This window comes from Diabrotica virgifera, chromosome 7, assembly GCF_917563875.1.
Source record: "Diabrotica virgifera virgifera chromosome 7, PGI_DIABVI_V3a".
Lineage (NCBI taxonomy): Eukaryota > Metazoa > Arthropoda > Insecta > Coleoptera > Chrysomelidae > Diabrotica > Diabrotica virgifera.
The window spans coordinates 203,321,582-203,348,788 of NC_065449.1; the positions used below are offsets into that span (position 1 = coordinate 203,321,582).

The following is a 27,207-nucleotide window of genomic DNA, read 5'->3' on the forward strand; positions in this document are numbered from 1 at the left end:
AATTATTGTTTATTTCAAAAAATTTCTGACGCCGTGGTTATTAATCGATTTTAATTTTAAAAATTGCAAATGAAAGGTACAGTACACTTCTATAAGCAAAAAAAATTCAACTTGCTATCTGCTTTATTTTCAGTCCTGTAACATTTTGAAAAAATGATTTTTTTTGCGAAAGCTGGATTGCAAAATTTATTTTGCAAAATCTATTAAACCGATCTTAATAAAATTTACAGTATTGTTTACTGTATCATAAAGTTTTTCTGGGTGAAATATGACGGTCCTAAGTGTAGCATAAATTGTTGAAAAACGTAAAATGCGGATACTTGTTTTTGTATGTTTTTTTTCGCAATTATTGCTATTTTGCAACTAGGGTGACTATTTTTTAAATTTTTAACCAATTCTATATCGTAGGGAATTTAATTACGCAACTTTAACGTTGGTACAACTTTTCTCGGAAGTGAATATTTTTAAAGTTATAATCAAAAAACGAAGAAAAAAATCGAATTTTTCCTTCAATTTTTGACATTTTGATTATTTAATCAATATTCCGGACCTTTTTGAGAGGAAGGATAACTCAAATATTATTATTTGATTTATTTTCAAGCAATTCCTGCAAAAAAATTTGAGTCACCTCTCAACGTCCATCTCAAAACAGATGCGCCCTGGACTACAGTCTAATATATCCTTTGATGTATAATTTTAAAAAATAATTTTAAAAGATGGTTCATTAAGCTGATGGTCAGAAAATCAGTACAGGGTACGGATTTTGTTTTCTTTGGTAAAGCAATCAACGTCGACTTCAGCCATATTCTTGGTATTACTTCGTTTAAATATATGCCATTATATTATTGTTAGGCGTTGAGTACCGTCGGTGTTAGTTTTATGAGTTCAGCATAATACATTGTTAAGTACAGATGCTTTGTATCTTTTAGTTGTGATATTACTTTTTTCCCTTCATCTGATCTGATTCGTAAGTGTTTACTGTCATTACATTATGTAGGATGGAAGTTGTTCTGATCTAGTATCATCAAAGAGTTCTTGTATGTGTTTGGTCCATATTCAAATATCTTAATTTTTATCTGTCACAATATTGCCCTGTTGGTCTCGCAGTTTGTTAGCTTTGTTGGATTTCTGAAGACCAGCTGCTTGTTTTACCTTTTTTATGTATAAAAAATAAAAACCTTATCTTGTAAAAGGTATATTTAAAATCCCTAAAAAGAGTTTCTACTCTGCCATGTAAGGTTCTGCCTACAATTTCCCAACCAATATGGTTAATGTCATGTGATGCCAGGGGTTAATCTGGAAATATTTTTAACATCATTTAAAATCGGATAATATAATGTAACTCCAACTGTTTAAAATCAATTTAAGGGTTTTTATTCGTACATTTTGGTAGCTTAAAGCATTTAAACCTGTGAAAACACTGCTGATGGAATATTGATTCCGAAAACGTTTTGTTGTGATACAGCCCTTTTTAGGGATTTTAAATATACCTTTTACAAGATAAGGTTTTTATTTTTTGTGATTTATGGTATAGAGCCAGTACAGGATTTTTTCCTTGTGATATTTTTTATGTATGTTAAGCTAGTAAGTTATTAGCATAGCACTATAGTTATACAATTTTATAGTTGTACATTTTTTTACTTCATTTATTAAAAATAAATTCAAACCAAATCTGTAATTTATATCATTTATTATTATAAATATATCACTTTTCATTAACTGTTATCTACAACTTGGGGTAAGAGTTCATGAGGTTAATACCACATAAGTTGCTACCACGGGCAACTCTGATGTAACCTTGTTCACCCCAGCCTGTTCCCCATGAGTTTTTAACGATGAAGACATCTTTAGTGTATCCCACAGCAAGAACACCGTGGTTAAGAGCGTCTCCACAATTTTTATTGTTGAAAACTCCACCTGAATAGAATTGCCATGTATCAGCTTCGACAGCTATTGACACTGGACCAACATTAGCTAAAATAAGTAGATATTAGTAATTTGTTTAAAAATAATGTATTTGGAAGGGGCAGTATTTCGTAGAAAAATATTTAGTTTGTTCAGATTATATGAATCGGAAAGAAAAATAAGTAAATAAGCTGAGAGCAGAAAAAAATGCAAGAAATCGATTTGTAGCGGAACCAAAACGTCAGAGTTATAATCGAAGTTTCCATGTCCGCAGAAATGGGAAGTTAAAAGAGGATTATGTGTCACAAAAAAAAAACATTTTATATTATTTTTTTTTTATTATTTCGAATACTTTCTCTCTCAAACACCGACTATAATACGCGCATATTCGCCTCCCCCCCCCCCCCCGGCATGTTTAGAATCTGTGCACTGTATGTGCTTCTCTTTCGACTACGTTTATCAAAACATGATATAATAAGAATAATGAATAAGAAACATGATATAATAACATTATAAGAATTTTGAACGTGCGAGGGTTTTCTCGTGCGACAGTTTTGACGCACCGATCCTTTTCACACAATAAGAATTGATAGCCGGGGAGGTAGTGTCAAATTTAACCGGAACATTTTAGCATGGCTGTTTTCTTTTTATTCAGTTAGGTGTTCCAAAGCTTATTAACAAATCATGTGTCAGCTGGCCCAAAACCGGGGATTTTAGGCAAGAAAAGGTAAAATGTGAAATTTGATGGAAAAAGCTACAACTTATATGTCAAATATTTATCTCCGTGAATTACGTGTATAATAGCCAAGGATACCTAGCTACTGGCTTTCACCCAGATGACTCAGGTTCAAATCCTGGCCTTGAAAATATTTTTTGTTTTTAAAATTGACATTTTGATTTGAAAAATGATTATGATAGGTAAATTTATATACCATTTACCTACAAGTGAGGTTTTACTTCCTTAGAAAAAAATATTGTTTTTGTAGTGTCTGCGTAAATAATAATTACTTAGATTGGTCGTATTGACTCAGAAACCTTCCCGGTTTCATGTACAACAACTTTGCTTGAGGTTATCATAATTAAGATCAAATGCATAGTTTACGATTCGATAAGGGGCATACAGACAAACATTCAACACCCTTTTTCACTTAGATTGGTCGTACTAACTAAGGAAACTTTGGGGGATTATGTAAAACAACTTTGTTTATTAAGGAGCTCAATCATAATAATATTATGATTTTATCATATATGATCAAATACATAGTTTACGATTCTATAAAAGACATGCAGACTTTTTTATATTGTGCCGTATAAATAATAAAAACGTAGTATTATCAAAAAATAATTATGTTTCAAATCAAAATGTCAAATTTAAAAACAAAAAAGATTTTCAGGGCCAGGATTTGAACCCGAGTCGTCTGGGTGAAAGCCAGTAGCCAGGTATTATTGGTTATTATACACGTAAGTCACGGAGATAAATATTTGACATATAAGTTGTAGCGTTTTTCCATCAAGCTTCATATTTTACCTTTTCTTGCTTAAAATCCCCAGTTTTGGGCCAGCTGACACATCATTTGTTAATAAGCTTTAGAACACCTAACTAAATAAAAAGAAAACAGCCTTGCTAAAATGCTCCGGTTAAATTTGACACTACCTTCCGGGCTATGAGTCGCCCGAAGACATTTTGCTGTGTTGTTTGGTATATTATTTTTATTTACACTTTGTGGCTGAGGTAGGTACATGATACGATGTCAGATATGTATCATTACGATGTATCATTACAAATGGGTATTTTTTGTCCATACTTTTGTCCTAATGTACTGTAATGCTTATTTAATTCATTTGCAATGTCTATTTTGTCAGTTAATATTTCTTATATTTTTAATTAAAAGACTTAATTTGTTTTTATGATCGTTGTTCTACTAAGTTATTTGTGGGATCTTGGATTAGCTCATCTAATTAGATCATACAATCTATGTAATAAACTATTCTAAATGGGAAATAAGCCACAATTGAACTAAAAAAATGATTTTATTAACGTTTAGACATCCGATTTTAGCGTCGAAACGTTAATAAAATTATTTTTTTTTTGTTTAAATTGTGACTGATTTCCCGTTTAGACTAGTTTATTGTAAAAATTTCACAAGGAAACAGCTTCAGAAAAACATTACAATCTATATTTTCCATGTACAGAATTTAAAAGACCCTCTGTCATCCATTCATTTTTAAATGTTGTTCCCCTCGTTTTAAATGTTGTTTTTAGATAATTTCACACAAGACGTGACTGTCGCCCTACTCCAGTTTTCACCGAGTTGTTTACCCTATAAAACTAAATAAAATTTCGTAGAAGAAAAAGTATATTTTATATGGAGCGAAACAAATTATAGCGTTGTGTTTACTTTATCGTCGAAGAAAGAAAAATAAGAGGAACCGAATTCATTGGGTCCATCCTATTAACACAAAAGATAGGATTTATATATTTTTATATTCACACATATTGATGGAACACTCTCTATACTCAACGTTAATTGCAACTATGTAAAATAAAGTTTTTTATAATATACTTAGCAGTTTTAATTACTGTTATCAGTAACATAATATAATTAATTTTGCTGTACTTATAAAATGTGTTTTTTTCTTTATCACCTAATTCGTCAAATTAATTAATTCAAATTAATTCGTGCACTGTTAAGTGCACGGCATACACCATTCCAAGCATTTCTCGTCAAGTTTCGATCTTTATATATTTCTATTGTTTTGTCCCAATGAAGAGCTTCCATTAATGTTATTAATATTTCACTATCAATCTGAGACATCATAATATAAAACATATGCACCTACCCAAGTAGCAATTTGTCGACGCGACAACGTTGTCTACCGCATGGCAACGTTTTCTTACAACGTTGTTATTGCCTAGAAGACGACCCTATTCTGCACTGATTTGGTGGACGATTTTTGAGTTGTCTTGACGTTGCCTAGGCAACCTCCTGTTTAAGCAACATCGTTTCGTAAGCGTTGCATAAGACAACTGAAGCGACTATAAAAAGCACCTGCGCGTGCAATGGTTGCTCAAGGAGTCAGACTAGTTATGTTTTTTTACCTATATTTTTAACACATGTATGGTGAATGCGAATACCAAAAAGTAAACTGTTTTGACATCGTATTGGGTATTTAAATTTATATAAATACATAAAGGACTTATTACCTGATGTGAAATTTATAAACGCATCTCAGATTACCGTCAAATGTGGATATTTCACTTTTAAAAAACACACGCGCTCCTTTTTTTATGACATTTTTGACAAAAAATATGCAAATTTAAAAAACCAAATTTTAATATAAAAGTCAAAATTTATGTTCAAGATGTTCTGTATAAATTTAATGTATTGATGGTGCTTTTAAAGGTATCAGAAAATGCCTGCATTTTTTATATTCTGTGTTTTCATTTTCTTTACATCCCAAAAATCTCAAGTAAAACCAAAATGGCACATTAAACAATATTACTAAAAAATACCTTATTACCAACTTTAGACGGATAAGACAACTTAGAAGTCCAATCGCCAACCAAACCGGCCGCGCCGACTATCAAAACCATTTTAGAACGCACCCTCTTATTGGGTGACAGAGGTCATGTGACCAGTGTCAAAAGTGTATCACTCTCCTTAACAGCGTTGCCACATTTAGTAGATTTCTACTTTTTTGGTAGATTTTTGATATTTTTTAAAAAATTCTATTAGGCAATATTTTTTAGTAGATTTTTGGTATATTTCAACAGAATTTGATCCATTTTTTTCGAATCATGAGGAAACTATAATAGGTATTTTTGAAAAATATAAACGCAGAATGAAAGACTGTATTATTTAGAAAAACCAAAACGTTTCTTTTGAACGATATATTTGGAATTAAAAGTCACACTATTTTTTTTCTTTTTTCACCCCTGTAACTCATTAAAATAAACATTATAGAAGTTTTCAGGGACTTTTGGTCCTCGGTAATAACGTAATCTTTCTTTCTGCGTTTAAATTTTTCAAAAATACTTATTAGTTTTCTAAGGATTCGCAAAAAATGAAAACATTTAATATACATTGAACATTTTAACAGACGACATTTTGCGCCTGTCCCCTTAAGTTAGCTGTTGTTTTTATTATCAAAAATCCCAAATATATCCCAAAACTCCTTAAGTATATTTCAGTTTTTGATTTAGTAGATTTTAGCTAAAAAATGGCAATTACCAGTTGGTGGTTTGGAATAATTAGGTTTCCAATTTTGTGGAATTCCTCCTGAGACATTTAGGACGGATGTGCATATCACTGTATTACTGTATTTACATGGCCTAAAAAGAAACTCCTGATTTTGTGAAAACAAAACTACTGAAAGAGTAAAAACTGACCTGGCAACCCTGTCTGCCAAAGCTGATACAAAGATTAAGAGGATCGGTACGTATTTTCGGCTGCAATGCTATTCAAATGGGGATTCATTTTTTTCGAATCCTGAGAAAACTAATAAGTATTTTTGAAAAATTTAAACGCAGAATGAAAGATCACGTTATTAGCGAGGGCCGAAAGTCCCTGAGAACTTCTATAATGTTTATTTTAATAAGTTACAGGGGTGAAAAACTAAGAGAAAATTTAGTGTGATTTTTAATTTCAAATATATTATTCCAAATAAACTTTTTATTTATTCTAAGGGACTTTCGGCCCTCGGTAATAATTTAGTCTTTCATTCGGCGTTTAAATTTTTCAAAAATATTTATTGGTTTTTTCAGGATTCGAAAAAAATAAACACAATGCCGTGGTAATATTTTCAAAATCTATCTTTGTCTTACAACGCACTCAGCCGAATATAATATTGTCAGCATATATTGTCAGTCAGACACTGACAATCAGTGATAATTTTAAATATTGGACATTGCATCGGGAATATGTTGAGTTATTGATTAAATATTATTGAAATATAGTATATTTGATAATTAATTGATTTAAGACGTGAACTTAATAAAAAGTTATTTATTGTGTATTATTTGTGGAAGATCCAAGCAGAGAATACATCAGGATAATATATTCTGTGATCCAAGTATTTTGTTGTTAAAGATAAATTGTAAGCGTTCCATAACAATATATTATTAAAAAATCACTTTAACACTTTTCTTCTTTTCTCGATTGAGTATTAGTCTTTGTTGTACAAATAAATTATTACAATAACTGAATACATAGTTAGTGAAAAAATTATCACATTTATTAACTGAATTAATAATTTCCAATTATAAAAATAACAGTTATCCAAGAACATTCAAAACCCATCTCTTTAAATTAATGATGACATTTTCAAGTAGAATGACATTCTAGTAATGTTTACATATCAATACCAGTGTGAATTTTACTACACGTAATTTGCCGTGTAAAGACAGAAAAAGTAGGGATACACGTAAAATATTTGCGAATTATGTACCCATAGCCTTAAAAGGTTATCAAATCTCAAATCTACTGATAAAACAATGGAATGGAAACCAGCTATTAAAAAAACAAATAAACAGGTTGTTAAATAAATCGAAAATTTCCATCAAAATAAAATATATAATAATAAGAAAAACTGAGGTTATAAAGGAAATTCTTTTTCTCCTCTGGAAGTTGCCGCAAACGTGTCACAACTCTAGAACAACACCTAAGGTCGTGACGTGACAGACAACTACAGAGTCGGCCAGGGCGTAAATTAGTTTAGCATTATAACATTTTTAAGTCGTTGCGATTTTGTTGAAAAAACTGAACTGTGATATGTAGTTGTCACAATGGTAATAAATTAGTTGCCCCTATAACTAAAACTAAAGGTATTACTTAACGTTGTAACATCGTAATGTCAGTCGGGGTAGGGGACGTTGGCCTAAACAACTGAAAATACTCTTGGGCAACGTTGTATACAGTGCATTTGTTTGTACTGACAACCAATGCGTCGAAAAATTGCTAATTGGGTAGGTACAAAAAGCCACAAAGTGTAAATAAAATAATGTACCAAACAACCAAGTAAACTACTTTCGTGCAACTGAACGACTGTATCATATGAAAGGATGCATTAAGTTCCCTATGTTACTGGGTGCGTAAAGACGGCACGGTTGCCGTCTGTAGTTGTAGCAAGGGACGGCATAAACACGGCGACTTCACCGAACGTTCCAACCACCATCTAGTGAGAAAGGCTCCATATGATTATATGCGCCACCATTGGAATGTCGTCGTGCGTTCTAACCCTCTCACGTTTAAATTCTTATAATGTGAAACAGCACATACGTTTTGTCTGGTCGACTTTTCTCATACAGTTGAGACGTGGATCCTTGAAACATCAAACGTAAATAAATTGGAGGTCTTTAATAGTCTAAGAGCTAGTGAACCCTCCGACTAACGGTCGTCCTGTAAGGCTAGAAATTTGTATAGCGATAATTCATAGCACACCAAGGCTAAAAACCATGATCTGGCAGGCATCAGCCGTGCACGTGTATCTACCAGGTAAATCGAAAAGTGCATAGTTTAGGGGTAAAATAAACCTTCTCATGTAAAGTTTAAATTTAAGTATGTGTTTGAGTAAGTCATTTAGAAGAAATGTGTACAATGCCAGGCGATACTCAACAGCATAAGACCTTGCTAGGCGAGGGGAAAGGTTAGTGTTTTTCCTAAAATTATTTTTTTTTGCATCGAACAAAGTTTTTTTAGGTTTTTTGAATCATTCCAAACCGAAAAGGTCTATACTGACTTTTCTCTTAGGGTAAGAGTTTTTTTCCATATAAGCGATTAAAAAATTTAAAAATCGCGAAATCGGCCATTTTTAACCATGAATTGGACATTTAACTGAAAATTTCAATGTTGCCAAGGTAGGTTGCCAATTCTTTAAACATCGATTAATGAAATCCCGAAGAGATTTTTTTAATACAATATCGAAAACCCCTTGTTTTTTAATTGCTACTCAAGCAAGCGCGATTCTGTAGTATGAAAGAGGGCGCTTGAGTTTGCATAAATTATTTATCTCTAGAATGGGCAAATTTGAAGATTAATCCTCGTACAGGTCGTTTTTTATTTATAAATAAGGACTTTTTGGCATTAACATATATAATACTAGTGACGTCATCCATCTGGGCGTGATGACGTACTCGATGATTTTTTGAATAGGAGTGGAGGTCGTTTGATAGCTCATTTGAAAGGTTATTTAAGTCTCTATTCAGAAATATAAACATTAACATAATTATTTATACACGATGTACAAAAAATTGTGTTATTAAATTAATTTACACAAAAAGAAGAAACATTTTTTGCACACCATTTGTATAAATAATTAGGTTAACGTTTATATTACTGAATAGGGAATTAAATAACCTTTCAAATGAGCTATCACAGGACCTCTAGTGCCATTCAAAAAATCATAGATTACGTCATCACGTCCAGATGGATGACGTCACTAGTATTATATAGATGCCAAAAAGTCCCAATTTAAAAATAACAATCGACCTGTCCGAGTATTTCTCTTCAAATTTGCCAGTTCTCGAGATAATGAATTTATGCAAACTCAAACGTCCTCACTACTTATACTACAGTGTCGCGCTCGCTTGATTAGAAATTAAAAAGAAGGGGGTTTTCGATATTGTATTGCAAAGAACTCTTCGGGATTTCATTCATCGACGATTAAAGAATATCTACCTACCTTAGATTCATTGAAATTTTCAGTTAAATGTCCGATTCAGGGTTAAGAATGGCCGATTTAGCAATTTAGTAATCCTATTAAAAGAGGAGTACGGCAGGGATGCCTCTTGTCACCCCTGCATTTCAGCGTTTACTCCGAAAGAATTTTCAAAAAAGCACTTTCTGAAGGAATAATTGTGAACGGTGAAGTCATCAATAATTTGCGATATGCGGACGATACAGTATTCCTAGCTTCTAGTCAAGAAGATCTGCAAACACTACTTGATAGTGTCGTTGAGAGTTGTAGGGAGGCAAGTCTGGATCTGAACATACGGAAAACCAAAATACTCGTAATAAGTAAACAACAGCATATAAAACCGTCTATATATGTAAATAATACCAAACTTAAGCAAGTTGATAAAATCGTTTACCTTGGACAGCAATTTAATTGTAACGCAGAAAGTCACGGCGAAATTAGATCTAGGATAGAGCAAGATAGAGCGGCTTTAAGGAGGATATCCAAGGTGTTATGTAACAGAGACCTAAAATTGGCATTGAGGATCCGCCTACTTCGCTGCTACGTGTTCTCGGTCTTACTTTATGGTGTCGAATCCTGGACTGTGAATAAAATCTATCTAAATCGCCTTGAGGCTTTCGGGATGTGGTGCTATAGAAGAATTTTAAAAGTTTCCTGGGTGGAGAAGATTCGAAACTCCACCATAATAGAACGTCTCAGCAAGACTACTGAGATCATAAAAAGCATCAATCAGAGAAAGCTGGAGTATTTCGGACATGTAATGAGAGGTCCCAAATATAGGTTGCTACAAAATATCATGCAAGGAAAAATAGCAGGCAAACGCAGTCCAGGACTAAGAAGAACCTCATGGTTGAAGAACTTGCGAGATTGGTATGGTGTTGATACAAGCATGCTATTTAGGGTGGCAGTGAATAAAATTAAGATAGCTACGATGGTATCCAACGTTCTGAAAGGACATGGTACATGAAGAAGAAGAAGATTTAGCAATTTTTAAACTTTTTAAGCGCTTATATGTCTAAAACTATTAACCTAAGGGAAAAGTCACAAAAGACCTTTCCCGTTTGGAATGATTCAAAAATTCTAAAAAAAAATATTATCAATGCCAAAAAAAAATTTTAGGAAAAAAGCCTAATCTTTCCCCTCGCCTGGCAAGGTCTTATGCTGTTCAGAATCGCCTGGCATTGTACATATTTCTTCTAAAGGACTTACTCAAACATATACTTAAATTTAAACTTTACAGGAGAAAGTTTATTTTTCCCATAAACTATGCACTTTTCGATTCACCTGGTAGATACACGTGCAGAGCTGATGTCTGCCAGCTCATGGTTTTTAGGCCTTGGTGTGCTATGAATTATCACTAGATAAATTTATAGCCTTACAGGAAGACCGTTAGTCGAAGGGTTCACTAGCTCTTAGACTATAAAGTGTGTATCTACCGGACAATTCTCAAAATTTGATACGAAAAGTAGCGCATAGGATAGGCAAGGAGCACAGCTTTCAACACAGCGAGAGTTAAGCCACATACTGAGAAATAATAAGTACCAATATGCTCAACTAATAGTGAAAAAAAAATAGAAGGAAAATAGGACTTAGAAGTAAAACACTCGGACAATGGACTGGGCTAAATTTTGAACAGCTAATAAGAACAGCTGAAGACAGAGAAGAGTTTGCAATTTAGAAATCAATCTCCATTGAAAAGAGAACAATTTAAAAAAATATATGATTTTTAACAGAAAAGAACTTGGTAAACTTCAGGCTCATTATTCAGGTAAAATTGCTATTAACTTACCGAGAGCATCAGCTAGAGCACTTTCAGTTTCATCAAGTTCGACGTAACCACTGATCGAAGAGACTTGTTTGTCTTTTACATGATTGCAATGACCATCTACGCCTGTATAGGGGTATTGTTCTTCTGATGAAAGACCATGATGTTCAATATAAAAGAAGGCATCTGTCATCAAACCTCCGTCACAACCATCGTTTACCTTATCACAGTCTACCAATTCTTGTTCACTGAGAGGAACACGTTGATTTTTGTGGATGGCGAGTTGACCTTCGAGGGATCCGGTCTAAAAAAAATTAAAAATGTCGTAAATAAATTTTTCTCTTCTCATACTTTAATATTACTCTGGGCTAATTAGCAAAATTCATGGAAAAGTTATTTACTAGCAATTTTATTGCTGGAATCGAATTATCAGATCCTATATATTAATAATATAGGTATGCAAAGTCCGCAGATAGTGTGCTACTTCTTTTTATAAACAAAATGGCGCCGACAAATCGTATTTTTTTCAATTATTGCTCTATAACTCCGAAGATTTTAACTTTACAACAAAAACACCCAAATAAAAATTCACCGCAATTTAATTCTGCATAGAGATAAGTTTTCCCGATTTGCTCCGACGAAACTTTCCTCGGAAAATGCGGGTTTTCCCAACAAAAACTCTAATTTTCAAATAAAGTTTTAGGTAAGTAATTATTAATCAATAATTAAATAACTTAGTGACATCAAAGCTTTCTTGGTATAGATTGCAATTACAGAAGCCGGTGAAAATTAAACGAATATTTTAGCAAAAATTCAATTGTTAATTAACAATTTACGGTCGCAATAATAACCAAAATAATCATGATACGATTAAACTTATAAAGATTATAAAGGTGAGATGCTTATTTAATGTTTTATCGACAAAATATAAATTTTTCGTTTTTTTTGCATAATCTTTAAATTTAAAAAAAAATAGTTATAATACGCTGGTCTAATTAGTAAAGTACAAAGAAAGGTTACTTACCAGCAATTTTATTGCTGGAATCGAATATTATGATCCTATATACCGGGTGTCCACTTATATTTTCACCCATTTTAACTGCCTATAACTTCTAAACGGCTTAAGATAGAAATATGCGGTTTTCGATGAAATGTTTTATTTTGGTAAAAGTTTTGTCTGAATGGATTGAATTTTTTATATCGCTTTCAAATACAAAAATAAAAATAGCGGATTTTTGAAAAAAAACATTGTTGACTTTTTTTAATGGAAAACCCAGTATATTTATTTGTAAATTGAAAGAAAGGTCATTGACCTATCCAGCGATATAAAACTTTTCAAAATCGGTTGTCAAATCACTGAGTAATTAATTTTTAAAATGAGCGGTGCAACGTGGATACCACATACCTAAATAACATAACTAAGCAAAATGATATTATGTTACGTGATTTCCACATTGCATCTTTCATTTTAAAAATTATTTCCTCAGTCATTTGATAACCGATTTTAAAAAATTTAAGATCGCTGGATAGGTAAATGACCGTTTTTTCAAGCTACAAAAAAATATACTGGATGTTTCAATAAAAAAAGTCAACAACGTTTTTTTTTTCCAAAACTCCGCCATTTTTTATTTAAAAGCGAAAAAAAATGGTCATTTACCTAAAAACTTGAAAAAACGGTCATTTCCCTATTCAGCGATATAATTTTTTTTTAAATCGGTGGTCAAATGACTGAGCAATTAATTTTTAAAATGAGAGATGCAATGTGGAAATCGCATAACATAATATCAATATGCTTAGTTATGTTATTTAGGTATGTGATATCCACATTGCACCTCTCATTTTAAAAATTAATTACTCAGTGATTTGACAACCGATTCTGAAAAACATTATATCGCTGGATAGGTGAATGACCTTTCTTTCAATTTACAAAAAAATATACTGGGTGTTCCATTAAAAAAAGTCAACAACGTTTTTTTAAAAAATCCGCCATTTTTCTTTTCGTATTTGAAAGCGATATAAAAAATTCAGTCCATTCAGACAAAACGTTTACTAAAATTAAACATTTAAGCGAAAACCGCATATTTCTATCTTGAGCCGTTTAGAAGTTATAGGCAGTTAAAATGGGGGAAAATATAATGGTAGGGGAGCCCAAGCGGGGATTTTTGCAGTTACTCGAGCGCGTCAGATTATCATATGGGGAGAAACCTGGTACCCTGCAGATGTACCTATACCATATATTGGCTCTTAACACAGGGGAGTTCGTTAAGGGGGAACCGAAAAATAAAATCTATCCTTAAAAAATCTCGAAATTGTCAGATTAAGATAAGGTAAGTTAAGTAGATGCCAAATAGTGTATATTTCAAAAATCTGACGATTTGAGCCGGGCGTAAGGAAATGGGTGAGTCCCAAAGTTTCACAAGAAAAAAGCGAATATTTCGCGAAATTAATGACAGATCGAAAAACTAAAAAATATGTGCTCAATATTTTTTTAAAATCTATCGAATGATACCAAACACGATTTCCCACGGAGAGGGGTGGGGGGTAAATTTAATATTTTAAATACGAATCACACGATATTTCGCGAAATGAACATCAGATCGAAAAACTGTAAAATACACTTATTCAATATTTTTGAAAAATCTATCGAGTGGCACCAAATACGACCCCCCACGGAGATGGGGTGGGGGGTTACTTTAAAATCTTAAATAGGAACCCTCATTTTTTATTGCATATTTGGATTCCTTACGTAAAAATAAGTAACTTTTATTCGAAATATTTTTTCGAATTATGGATAGATGGCGTTATAATCGGAAAAAACAACTGTTGGAAATGGAAAATTAAATTAAAAAATGACAAGCGCCCACTAAAATGGAAAATTTTACTTAACTTTTTTTGGTTTTAGGACCTACTGTTCACAACCCAATAGGTCCCCAAAGCGCTCGAGTGACTGCACATTTAGCATACTTTGCTCCCCTACCATAAGTGGATACCCGGTATTAACAATATAGGTATGCAAAGTCCTCAGATAGTGTGCAACTTTTTTTATAAACAAAATGACGCCGACAAATCGTATTTTTTTTAAGTCTTGCTCTATAACTCCGAAGATTTTAATTTTAAAACAAAAATACCCAAATAAAAATTCACCGTAATTAAATTCTGCATAGAGATATGTTTTCCCGATTTGCTCCGACGAAAACTTTCCTCGGAAAATGCGAGTTTTTCCAACAAAAACTATAATTTTCAAATAAAGTTTTAGGTAAGTAATTATTAATCAATAATTAAATAACTTAGTTACATCAAAGCTTTCTTGGTATAGATTGTAATTCCAGAAGCCGGTGAAAATTAAACGAATATTTTAGCAACAATTCAATTGTTAATTAACAATTTACGATCGCAATAATAACCAAAATAATCATGATACATTGATCAAACTTATAAAGATTATAAAGATGAGATGCTTATTTAATATTTTATCGACAAAATACAAATTTTTCGTTTTTTTGCATAATCTTTAAATTTTGAAAAAGAAATAGTTATAATACGCTGGTCTAATTAGTAAAATATAAAGAAAGGTTATTTACCAGCAATTTTATTTTTATTAGCAATTTTATTGCTGGAATCGAATATTATGATCCTATGTATTAATAATATAAGTATGCAAAGTCCGCAGATAGTGTGCTATAGCGTGTTTTTTTCAATTATTGGTCTAGAACTCCGAAGATTTTAACTTTACACCAAAAACACTCAATCTACATAGAGGCATGTTTTTCCTGATTTGCTCCTACGAAAATTTTCCTCGGAAAATGTGGGTTTTCCCAACAAAATCTCGAATCTTCAAATAAATTTTTTGGGCAAGTAGTTATTTATCAATAATTAAATAACTTGGTGAAATAAAAGCTATCTTGGTATAGATTATAACTAAAGAAGCCGGTGAAAATTAATCGAATATTTTAGCAACAATTCAATTGTTAATTAAAAATTTACAGTCGCAATAACAACCAAAATAATCACGAGACATTGATCAAACTTAGAAAGATTATAAATATGTGATGTTTATTTAATATTTTGTCAACAAAATATTATTTTTTTATTTTTTTGCATAATCTTTAAATGTTTAAAAAAATAGTTATAAACAAATTAACATTTCTCAGAAATTATTTATTATATTCTAATTTTAAAAAATACCTAAAATGCGTATTTCAAAGATCTTGAAAATGAATGCTTTAAAAAAATTTTCAAACCATTTGCAAAAAAGTTATGAAACAGCAAAATAAATATGCGATTGCTCCGTTGTTTATAGTTTGTTTTAATTGTTTCAAAGCTTAAAAGTGAGTCTGTGGTACAATCTAATTACTCACAAAGAATATCAAATATTAGTTCAATGGTTATATTTTAATCAAAGGTTAAATATACTTTTTTTTGTAATTTTTAGCGCGAAATTAGGCTTGATACAGAGCCGGAGCTAAAATTTTCACTCGAAGCGACTGACACGCAGCATACATAATACTATGATTTTATTTATTAAGTGTACGTAGCGAGACGGTCGTCGCTTCGAGTGAAAATTTTAGCTACAGTACTGTATTAGTCTACTTTTGCGCGTGTAAATTACCAAAAAATATATTTATAATCTTTAATTAAAATATAACCATTAAAATAATAATGGATATTTTTTGTAAATAATTAGCTTGTACATTAAACTCACTTTTACGCTTTGAAAGAATTTAGAAAAATTATAAAAAACGTAGTAATCCTAGGTTAATTTTGCTGTTTCATAACTTTTTTGCAAATGGTTGCCAAAAAGGTTTAAAGCATTCATTTTCAAGATATTTGAAATACGCATTTTAACTATTTTTTAAAATTAGAATATAATAAAAACTTTCTGAGAAACGTTAATTTGTTTATAACTATTTTTTAATTTAAAGATTATGCAAAAAAATAAAAAATTTATATTTTGTCGACAAAATGTTAAATAGGCATCTCATCTTTAGAAGATTTCAAAGTTTGGTCAGTGTATCATAATTATTTTGGTTATTATTGCGACCGTAAACTATTAATTAACAATTGAATTGTTGCTAAAATATTCGTTCAATTTTCAGCAGCTTCTGGAACTATAATCCAAACCAAGAATGCTTTTAAATCACCAAATTATTTAATTATTGGTAGATAATTACTTATCTAAAATTTTATTTGAAAATTAAAGATTTTGTTGGGAAAACCCGCATTTTCCGAGGAAAATTTTCATCGGAGCACATTGGGAAAATCCTATCTTTATGCAGAATTTAATTGCGGTTAATTTTTATTTGAGTATTTTTGTTGTAAAGTTAAAGTCTTCAGAGTTATATGAGCAATAATTGAAAAAAAACAGGATTTTCGGGCGCCATTTTGTTTATAAAAAAGTAGCACACTATCTGCGGACTTTGCATATCTATATTATTAATATATATAATCATAAGCTTCGATTCCAGCAATAAAATTGCTGGTAAATAACTTTGCCCAAAAATGGCGTATTCTCCGATAATCAGCCCAGACTATATATCCATTATGATTTCACCAGCTGTATTATAAATGATACAGATTGTCATTACGATACAGATTTTTAACTAATAGAATCACGATATCAAATACATACGCTTTGACAGTACATCAATAATATGTAATGGTAGAGAAGCCCAAGCGGGAATTTTTGTAGTTACTCGAGCGCGTCAGATTATCATATGGGGAGAATCCTGGTACCCTGCAGATGCATCTCTACCATAAATTAGCTCTTAACACAGGGAAGTTCGTTAAGGGGGGCCCGAAAAGAAAATATATCTTTAAAAATACTAGAAATTGTCAGATTAAGATAAGGTAAGATAAGTATATGCAGAACAGTCTATATTTAAAAATTCTGACGGTTTGAGCAGGGCTTAAGGAAATGGGTGAGCCACAAAGTTTCACAAGAAAAAAGCGAATATTTCGATAAATAAACCTGAGATCGAAAAACTAATAAACACCTGTTCAATATTTTTCAAAAATCTATCGAATGATACCAAACACAACCCCCCACGGAGGTGGGGTGGGGGTTACTTTAAAATCTTAAATGGGACCTCCAAAATTTTTATTGCAGATTTGGATTCTCTACGTAAAAATAAGCAACTTTTATTCGAGACATTTTTTCGAATTATGGTCAACGCTATAATCGAAAAAAACGATTGTTGGAAATAGAAAATTAAATTAAAAAATGGAAAGTCCCCACTAAAATGAAAAATTTTACTTAACTTTTTTTGGTCTTAGGGCCTAATAATCACAACCCAATAAGTCCCCATAACGCACGAGTGACTTCAAATTTAGCATACTTTGCTCCCCTACCATAAACAAACTGACTAATGTAAAAATTAAATCTTTTTTTTTATTATTAACTACACCGCGTCAACCATGAAAGGTTATTGGCGGGGGAGAGTTGTGTACATAAAATCAGATGTTAGCTTATAACAACTAATTACAATTGAGGACTTAAGTCTATTTTTATATTAGATTGTACAATTTAGTTAGTTTTAGAAATTTAGTCACTTTATCACTTTAGAGCACTTTTCAGATCACTTGGTAAATCACTTTGAAGTCGTTCCAGGTGATAGAGTGGGCAATTAATTAAATATTTTTAAGAAAATGCCGAAAGACGAAAGGGATATTAAAAATGTACCGTCAAATTCATTTTAATAATTGTAATATTGAAAATATAAATTTATCAACAAAATAATTGGTTCAATCATATAACTTCTTAATTTGTTTGCATAACAAAATTTATAAATTTGAATATATAGTTTGTTGTGAACGATCATAGAAAAAATCATGTATACAACTTGCATTTAATTATCATTATGAAGCTCGTATTCTATACGTACTCGCCGCAGGTTGACTCGCTTCGTATCGTTTATACTCGCTTCATAATGACCATCATTAAATGCTCGTTGCATAATATACTATTATATGCTTTTTAAGCGGTGTCCGGACAAATAATCCCGGACAAAAAATCCCCAAAAATTATCCCGGACAAAAAATCCCCAAGAAATATTTTCTGCCGAATAGTTCTCTAAAAGTTTTCCCGAAATTTTAACAAATTTAGAATTCCAATTCCATGCCGAAATTTTTAAATTTTACATGACAAAAAAATGTGAGTTTTTTCAAAAATGTTTCACAGCTGCTCGGGAAGAGAAGGTCTGTAGGACGGCCTCGAAAAAGATGGAAAGATGCAGTCAGAGAAGATCTGAAGCAATTGAAAGTGAGACAATGGGAAATAGTGGGACAGGACCGACAAACATGGAAAGTAATAGTAAACGCGGCAAAGACTATCGAAGAGCTATAACGACATTGATGATGATGATGACTAAATATTTTTGTCGTCAAATTTACAAAAAGGAACGGGTTTTTTGCAATTGCAATCAAGATTATCGTTTTCACAGGCAGCGGAAATGGAACAAGTTTTTTTACAATCAAGATTATCGTTTTCCAGACCATCAGTTATCATCACGAATACGCAATGTTTTAAACTTCCAACTGATACACCCACCTATCTATAGCCAACCAACCTACATATCTTTATATCATCAGCCTCCTCCTGTAAATTATACTACTTATCATAATTTCAACATTACTTTGATATCAGACCTCCACATACTATAGACTGTCTAATTTACTCTTACAATTAGTACATTTAAACCATTTTTCATTCATAGTAAACTCAACTTTCATCAACACAGCTGGACTAGCTTCCATTTTAAATTCGAACCACAATCATCAACCTTTACACATAAATAAAACATCGTAGCAAAAAAATTTTCCCACTTAATTACTGGGTCCCAGATGTTCCTATACATAAATGGATCCATTTTCGCTAATTAATTTATTTTCATTATTATTATGTATATATGGTTGCATACAATCTGGCTAATTCTCCATCCACATTATAAAAATCATTTAATACAACCTACATAATTGGGTTAAACTTTATTATAGCCACATCTTTGTTGATGTTAGCTATTACTGTTGGAAATTTAAAAAAATATCATATCACAATCAGTTGGCTGAGGTAACACATGGTAACTATTATGTCACATTGTCACATTGTTCGGTTTGATCTTTGACACCTTTCAGAAACATCACTCAACTTTCATCCAGTTGCCGTAATGTTATCGAAATGTAAACAACTCAATTTTTTGCATCCCACATGTTGGGAAGTTAAATACCTTACCTTAGGGCATTATTCCTGTTGCCATTTGCCCATCACAAGGCATTTTAAGTAAATATGCATCTGTAAAGCATAAATTTTATATTTGAAGGGTTATTACTCCTATATTTCTTTGGTGGCTCAGCTAGCATCCAGACTGTGAGTATAACCGCTTGTTTTAAACCTTAGTCAGAATTTAAATAACAATTTTACATTAATAAAATAGGTTATACTTACTTTTAGGTCTTACACTGATGATGATTTTGTAATAAAATCGAAAACGTTTTGTTCTGATGTAACCCTTTAGGGATTTTAATAAATTTTATACCTTTTACAAAGGCTTTATTCCAATTTTTGTGATTGATGGTATACAGCCAACTACAGGAAAAATTTTCTTTCCTTGTGGATTTTGTTTTAAACATAGTTATTCAAAGAATAGTGAGCAAAAGATTTAAGCAGATAATTGCAACATAATTCCCACAGCCTTAGCTCATTCCACATATCTTCCACGATTTTTGAAAAAACTCACACTTTTTGTCATGAAAAATTTACAGTTTTCGACATGAAATTGGAATTCGAAATTTGGTCGTCGAAATTACAATTGATGCTTAATCTTAATTGCTATTCATTACTTTCGTACCGAAAAGCGGTTTCATGGCGATTGCTATCTATAACTCTAATGCACTGAGGTTGAAAAACATTTGCGTCGATTGCATTCACGGGAAAACTTTTAGAGAATTTTTCGGCAGCAAATATTTCTTGGGGATATTTTGTCCGGGAATTATTTGTCCGGGGATTTTTTGTCCGTGAAATTTTGTCCTTCGATAATTTGTGGGGATTTTTGTCCGGGATTATTTAAACGGGGATTATTTGTTCTAGTATCTTTTAAACCCTTTTATTTATTTTTTAACATATATTATATAGAGCTGTTCACAACTAAAGATGCAACAATTTTAAGTCAAGATGTTTGACGAATTTTAGCAGACGGTTCCAACACAGTAGCCCCTTAGGAGGATATACCTCTCTATTTCAGGCAGAGGTATATGCAATCATGTATTGTGCAATCATGTATTGTGCAAGGATAAACAAATTAAGGACTTATATTACTAATAGGAGAATCATTATCTCTTCAGGAAGCCAAGAGGCCTTGAGAGCTCTAAAGAACCCAAGGATAACATCCACGCTTGTACGGGAATGCCGCGAAGAACTTCTGGCGGAACATAACGAGATAAAACTCATATGGGTGCCTGGACATCAAGGGATCGCTGTCAATGAGAAAGCTGACGAACTTGCTAGACGAGGATCAGCAACAAGATACGTCGGTCCAAAACCGGCACTGGGAGTGCCCAAAATAACAATAAGAGACCGATTAAGAGGATAAATACGAAGACAATACAAAGGATACTGGGAAAAAATCCCCACAAAAAGGCATGAGAAGAGTTTTATATCTTAGACAAGCGCGAAAAAAGCTGAATAACAGCGCAAAATGAACAGGAATCAGCTCAAAACTACTACAGCACAGGTTTCCTATCTGAACAGTTTCCAGTAAAAGGACACCTAAACACTATATGACTATACAATGAAGACCTCAATTACGGACTATGCGATATAGAGACATCTAAATTTACTGTCCTATATTCCTAATCCAAATTAATGTATTTTGCTCTTTTAATCATTTAGATCTAAATACAAACTGGTGATAATTGTGTGGGATTCTTCTTCTTCTTCCTCTTTGTAAGCAAATCTGCTTGTTCATTGGTAGATTGATACCTCTATGGAAGGTTGTCAATACATATTTTGCGCGGCGGCTCATACTTCTTCTACCGATTGGTGACTTATATCTTGCTATTTTGACCACAGGGCATTAATCTGATGATGGTGTTACTTTTATTTTAAATCATACCATTCTTAAAACTTAAATTTTATTTTAATATTAATACTTACGGTACTGAAAGCCCAGCATGATCCACACTGTCCTTGATCTTTGACTCCCAAAACAGCACTTTCTCTCCAATCAACTTCTTCTACAGCTTGGACATTGGGATCGACTACGTGTTTTGCAATGAAGGATTGTTTTGGCTTGTTAGCCATCTGACGGTCCAACATGGCTTGGAATTCTGCGCTGGACCAATCGGCGAATTTGTTAACAGCCATGTAGTAGGTTTCTTCTCCCTTTTCGTATTTAGCATTGTGTGCGTCGATTTTGCGGAGATTCTCTTGGAAAACAGCAAAACGAAGTTTGTCCTCAATAACGTTGTAAAATTTGTTGTGTGTTGCCTTAAACAAAAATACAACATTTATTGTTGTAGATTATAAAATTATTGATTTATTGCAATAATCGTTATATTTTACATTTATTATTAAATAACGTATTAATAATATCACTGTAACAATATTATATTTTACAAATATAAAACCAAATTTTAAAGAGATTCTCGATTTTTTACATAAATCGAATTTTATTATGCATGTATACAGTATACGCTGTGAGCTCGTACGTAGAGGGGATATTTACAAATTCGCGAACGCCAGTAGTGACAAGTTTGTAAACGTTTACCGGAAATTTGACATAAATGTCAAAGTGATTAATTTAAAATTAAAATTAAAAACATTAATTATAAACAATATTAGTTTTAAACACTAACAATACATATTAATATTAAACACTAACAATATACTTTTACGTTTTAAATACTGAATTTAAGTTTTTTTAATGTTCCGTAATATCTAATTATAAATAATCTATTATAATCTTAGCGCCATCTACACGATTATTGTCAAAGTATCCGAAGTAAGAAATTGATATTTTATCAATAGAACGTCAAAATGATTAGAAAAATCTTAAAAAAATCGATTACAATTTAATTACTTTTTTGCGTTGTAAATATTAAGCGATAACAATTAAATAATAAATTTAAAAATTACCAGTAAAAGTTGAATTAGTAACCGCTAGGAGCGACACCAGCGAAGCTCAGAGCGTATACTATAATAATATTACTAACTTGATTGTGAATTAAAGATGTAAAACATAAAAATAACACTAAAATATATACCTTAAAACTGGTCCATTGCTCAAAGGCAGATAAATTGGCATTTATGGCCACAATGAGGGTGGCGGCTAGAATTAACAGCTTCATTTTGAGTTTTCTGAAAACATAATTCGATATAAACATTTTAATTCGATATAATAGGTTATTGATTATGTACTATAGAAAGGAACTACAACGTTAACGGGGTTTTATTATTTCATATGGTCAATGAATCTCTATATATGAAAAAACCGCGGAGTGCTACCATTTAAAGGGGTGCGTTTTTGAGAAATGGGTAAATTAGTCCCTGGGCACAGGTTACATTAGGGTGAGGTCTATGCACTTTTGGTACAAACACGTCTACATAAAAATTGTTCCTGGTTAAATTTCCTATCTAAATATAACTTGTTAAAGTCAAAGGTATTTTTTTTACAAAAATATATTCAAAAGAAAAAGCACAAAGAAACCCAAAAGAAAGAAATTTTGTTTTTTGTCCCCTAACTTTTGCCCACTGGGATATAAGTATAGACATTGCTTCACAGAAAAAAAAATTACATATTTTTTCTTTAAGTCTTACTCTCTTGGTAGAGGTCATTAGGATTTACAGTTTTCGAAATATGATTTTTCAAAGTTCGCCAGTCACAACAATTTTGGGCAATTTTCCTTGTTATTTCGCAAATATTGTTCTGTAATTTTTTCATTGTAACTTTAGGCATACGCAATGGTACATGTAAGCGGAATAGAAATCAATTACCTTTAAAATGTTCTACTGTATAATGTTGTACGACTTCTTTTAAAGAGGTTATCTTTTTCAAGATTTTATACTTTTAACGAGTTTTTATATTTTTTACGATTATTTTTTAAATTTCCCATTATAACTTTTTTTTCTACATTTAGGTAGGTATATATTAATATAATAAAAAAGAAAGCTTATTCTGTTTACTTTAAGATGGTGTATTATAAAAAAATTATAGGATTATTTTTGAATAAGATATGCTTTTTCAAAATGTAATAAGTAGGTACTTGCAACGATTTTTGATTTTAGGATTATTATTTAAATTTCTCATTATAACTTTTTTATGTGATTGTGTGTTATGATTGAACCTTATTTTTTATAGGTAATACTTTGGATCCACTTGACTCGGCCGGGCAAACTTCAAAATATGGATTAATTCCAATATTTACTGTCAAAGCTAGTGCACCTGCTTTGCTTGAAAAAATAGCATGTAAATGTACCAAGGGATGTACAAAAAACTGCGGTTGTAGGAAGATAGGAATTAGTTGTTCAATATTCTGCAAACGGTGCATGTGGATGGGTACTAACTGTGGGAACTCTAAGATAACTGAGGTGCCAGAGGAAGATATTGAAGCTAATGCTAACGAAGAAATGGATTTTGATTTTGAAAGTTGTTCAAAATGTCAATGTTTAAATAATTTTAACTAAAGTGATGTTTTCTAATACTAATGTTTATGTAATTTTTGTAAGAGAAATAATTTTAAATAATACAGGTAAAAAAATATCAAAGAATCACTCGTCTTCCATTATTTAACTATAGATGATACACCATTTTAAAGAACAGAAGGTAAGCCCTCTTTATTGAGCAATATATAGTATATTCATATACAATAAAAAAAAAGTTGTAATGAGAAATTTAAAAAATAATCCTAAAATCAAAAATCGTTGCAAGTACTTATTACATTTTGAAAAATAATATCATATTCAAAAATAATCCTAGAATTTTTTGTAATACACCATTTTAAAGTAAACAAAATAAGCTTTTTTTATTATATAATATAATATATACCTAAATGAAGAAGAAAAAAAGTTATAATGAGAAATTTCAAAAATAATCGTAAAAAATGTAAAATATAATATTTTTTTATGTTAGGTATTATATAATATAGGTATAATATTATATTATATATACTATATATAATATAATATTATATAATATATAATATATTATGTAATACACTATTTTATTTTTATATTATATTATAAAAAAATCGTTAAAAGTATAAAAACTTGAAAAACCATAATCTCTTTAAAAAAAGTCGTACAACGTTATACAGCAGACCATTTTAAAGATAATTGATTTCTATTCCTATTACGTGTACGATTGCATATATCTAAAGTTACGTAGAAAATAGTTACAGAACAATATTTGCGAAATAACAAGGAAAATTGCCCAAAATTGCTGTGAGTGGAGAATTTTGAAAAATTATATTTCAAAAACTATAAATCCTAATTAACTCTACTAACAATATTTTAATATTTTAAAGAAGAAATGTGTAGGTTTTTTTTCTCTAGAGCAATGTTTATACCTATATCCTTGTGAACAAAAGTTATGAGACAAAAAACAAATTTTCTTTCTTTTGGGTTTCTTTGTGCTTCTTCTTTTGATTATATTTTTGTAAAAAAAAGTATCATTGACTTTAAAAAGTGATATTTAGATAGGAAATTTAACCAGGAACAATTTTTATGTAGATATGTTCGTACCTAAAGTGCATAGAACTCACCCTAATGTAACCTGTGCCCAGGGACTAATTCACCCATTTCTCAAAAACGCACCCCTTTGAATGGTAGCACTCCGCGGTTTTTTCATACATATATAGATGTCCATTGACCATATGAAATAATAAAACCCCGTTAACGTTGTAGTTCCTTTTAGCAATATTATTTTGAATATAATCAATAGCCTATAAGTTTTTAAAATGTTTAATGGATAAAAATAAATTATTGGATATGTTAACAATTGGATATGTAGGTATGTTAACAAAATAAACAATAAGGTGCCCGATCGAATTTTGTTCTGATTATAATTAAATAATAATTATAAAAAATGACTTTTTTTATGAATTAAAAAAATTTACCCGGCAGGTATTGCTTCCGATTTTTTGGATCATTTTAAACAAAAAAGGTTTTTTGTAAGATTTCTATTTAGTTTATCGTTTTTGAGTTATAAACAACTTAAATCTGAAAAAAAAATGAATGATGACGATTTTCAAGGCTCAAAAACACACGTAAAAATATAATTTTTTTTAATGACTAAATACCTAAAATCTTGGTACCTTCATCTGTCAGGTTCTGTTAAGAATTTTTGCTATGTTTTATTCTAAAGTATATTTTTTTACTTGTTAATGAGGAACGTTTCTTATGGGATTGGGATGCATTAACAACTAAAACGCAATGTTTTAAAATAAAATAAATACAAAATACTAAATTAAGATCTAGTATAGGTATTAAGATCTGAACTTGAATGTAGGTACTTCATAATTTCAAAATGATATTTTTTATTTATGTTTTTGAGCGTCGTAATCTGTTATTTCTTTTTTAAATTTTTATTGTTTATACATAACTCGAAAACGATCAACTTAAGATAACAATTTCAAAAGACCTTTTTTGTTTAGAATGATCCAAAAAATCTGAAATAATACCTGCCGGGTCGAAATTTTTTTAATATATAAAAAAGAGTCATTTAAAAGTCAGAACAAAATTATATCGGGCACCCTTTGTTTTTTATAATTGTTACATACTAAATTACATAATATATCCAATAATTTTTATCCAATATACAGATCGGTGCAGATCAACCTTATAATCATATCTTAGACTACAACTGTAGTACAAACAATTTCAAGTGCAAATAATATAAACAATATAAAAATATACTTAAAACAATGATCCTTGATGATTCTTACCTCTCACTAAAAGATGCAGATTATAACTTTGCCGATGCCACAAAAAAATACGATTTTTATACAATTTTTTTTATCTTAATCCAATCGAATAATTTCTGCCATATATTACTTTCAATGATAAGCAATTTTTTAAATATAATAAGATATTAAAATTCACTTTGAAGGTAGCCATATAGAAGGATTTAAAGCCTTAAAACCTAGAATGATAAGTATCTCTTTCGAACTCCACGTTAATGAAATAAGTCTTTTAAAAAACGGTACGTGGCACTTGATGAGTGCGTAATGAAGATTTTTGTTTAATAGCAACATTCTTCTTCTTCATGTGCCTCATACTTTAAGGATATTGGCGATCATTATGGCTCGTTTTACTCTGTTAGTAGCGATTCTGAAGAGTTATATTGTTGTTTTTCCACTGCACTGCTTTAAATGTTTCAACTAGGACGTACGTCATCTCCCCGTTTCTCTTTTCCTTCGACTTTCCCTTGTATAACTATATTGTATACCTATCAACTCATATTTTTCATTTCTTAGTATGTAACCAAACTAGCTCATTTTTCTTTCCTTGATAGTGTTGAGTATTTATTTTTCTTTCTTCATATTTCTTAATATTTCCGTGTTTGTTACGTGTTGCGTCCATTATATTTTTCACATACTTCGACATTTCAAAGCTGGCAAGCCTTTTTTCAATTGCGTCCGTAATTTTCCAAGCTTCAACTTCATATAAAAGGACAGGAATTACATACCATCTTAATAATACTCTAGCTCTAATTTATATTCTCAGTTTTCCATTACATAATACTGTTTTCATTGTTAATTTAGTTCACATCCCAATTAATTGTATCTTAGTACTTTTTCTATAGCTTTACCGTACGTCATTTCGTCCTCAATCTTGTTCTTACTGACAATCA

General features: G+C 31.1%; 1 protein-coding gene across 1 annotated transcript; it reads right to left on the reverse strand.

The window, feature by feature from the left end:
• Window positions 1–1,673: 1,673 nt before the first annotated feature.
• Window positions 1,674–26,411, reverse strand: LOC114337606 (cathepsin L-like proteinase). Its single transcript, XM_028288096.2, has 5 exons — window positions 26,300–26,411; window positions 22,622–22,715; window positions 21,513–21,845; window positions 11,390–11,669; window positions 1,674–1,974 (listed from the first exon to the last, which is right to left on the reverse strand). Exons 2-5 carry the CDS (start codon window positions 22,703–22,705, stop codon window positions 1,727–1,729), a joined length of 945 nt encoding a protein of 314 aa, XP_028143897.1. The 5' UTR covers window positions 22,706–22,715; window positions 26,300–26,411; the 3' UTR covers window positions 1,674–1,726.
• Window positions 26,412–27,207: the final 796 nt, after the last annotated feature.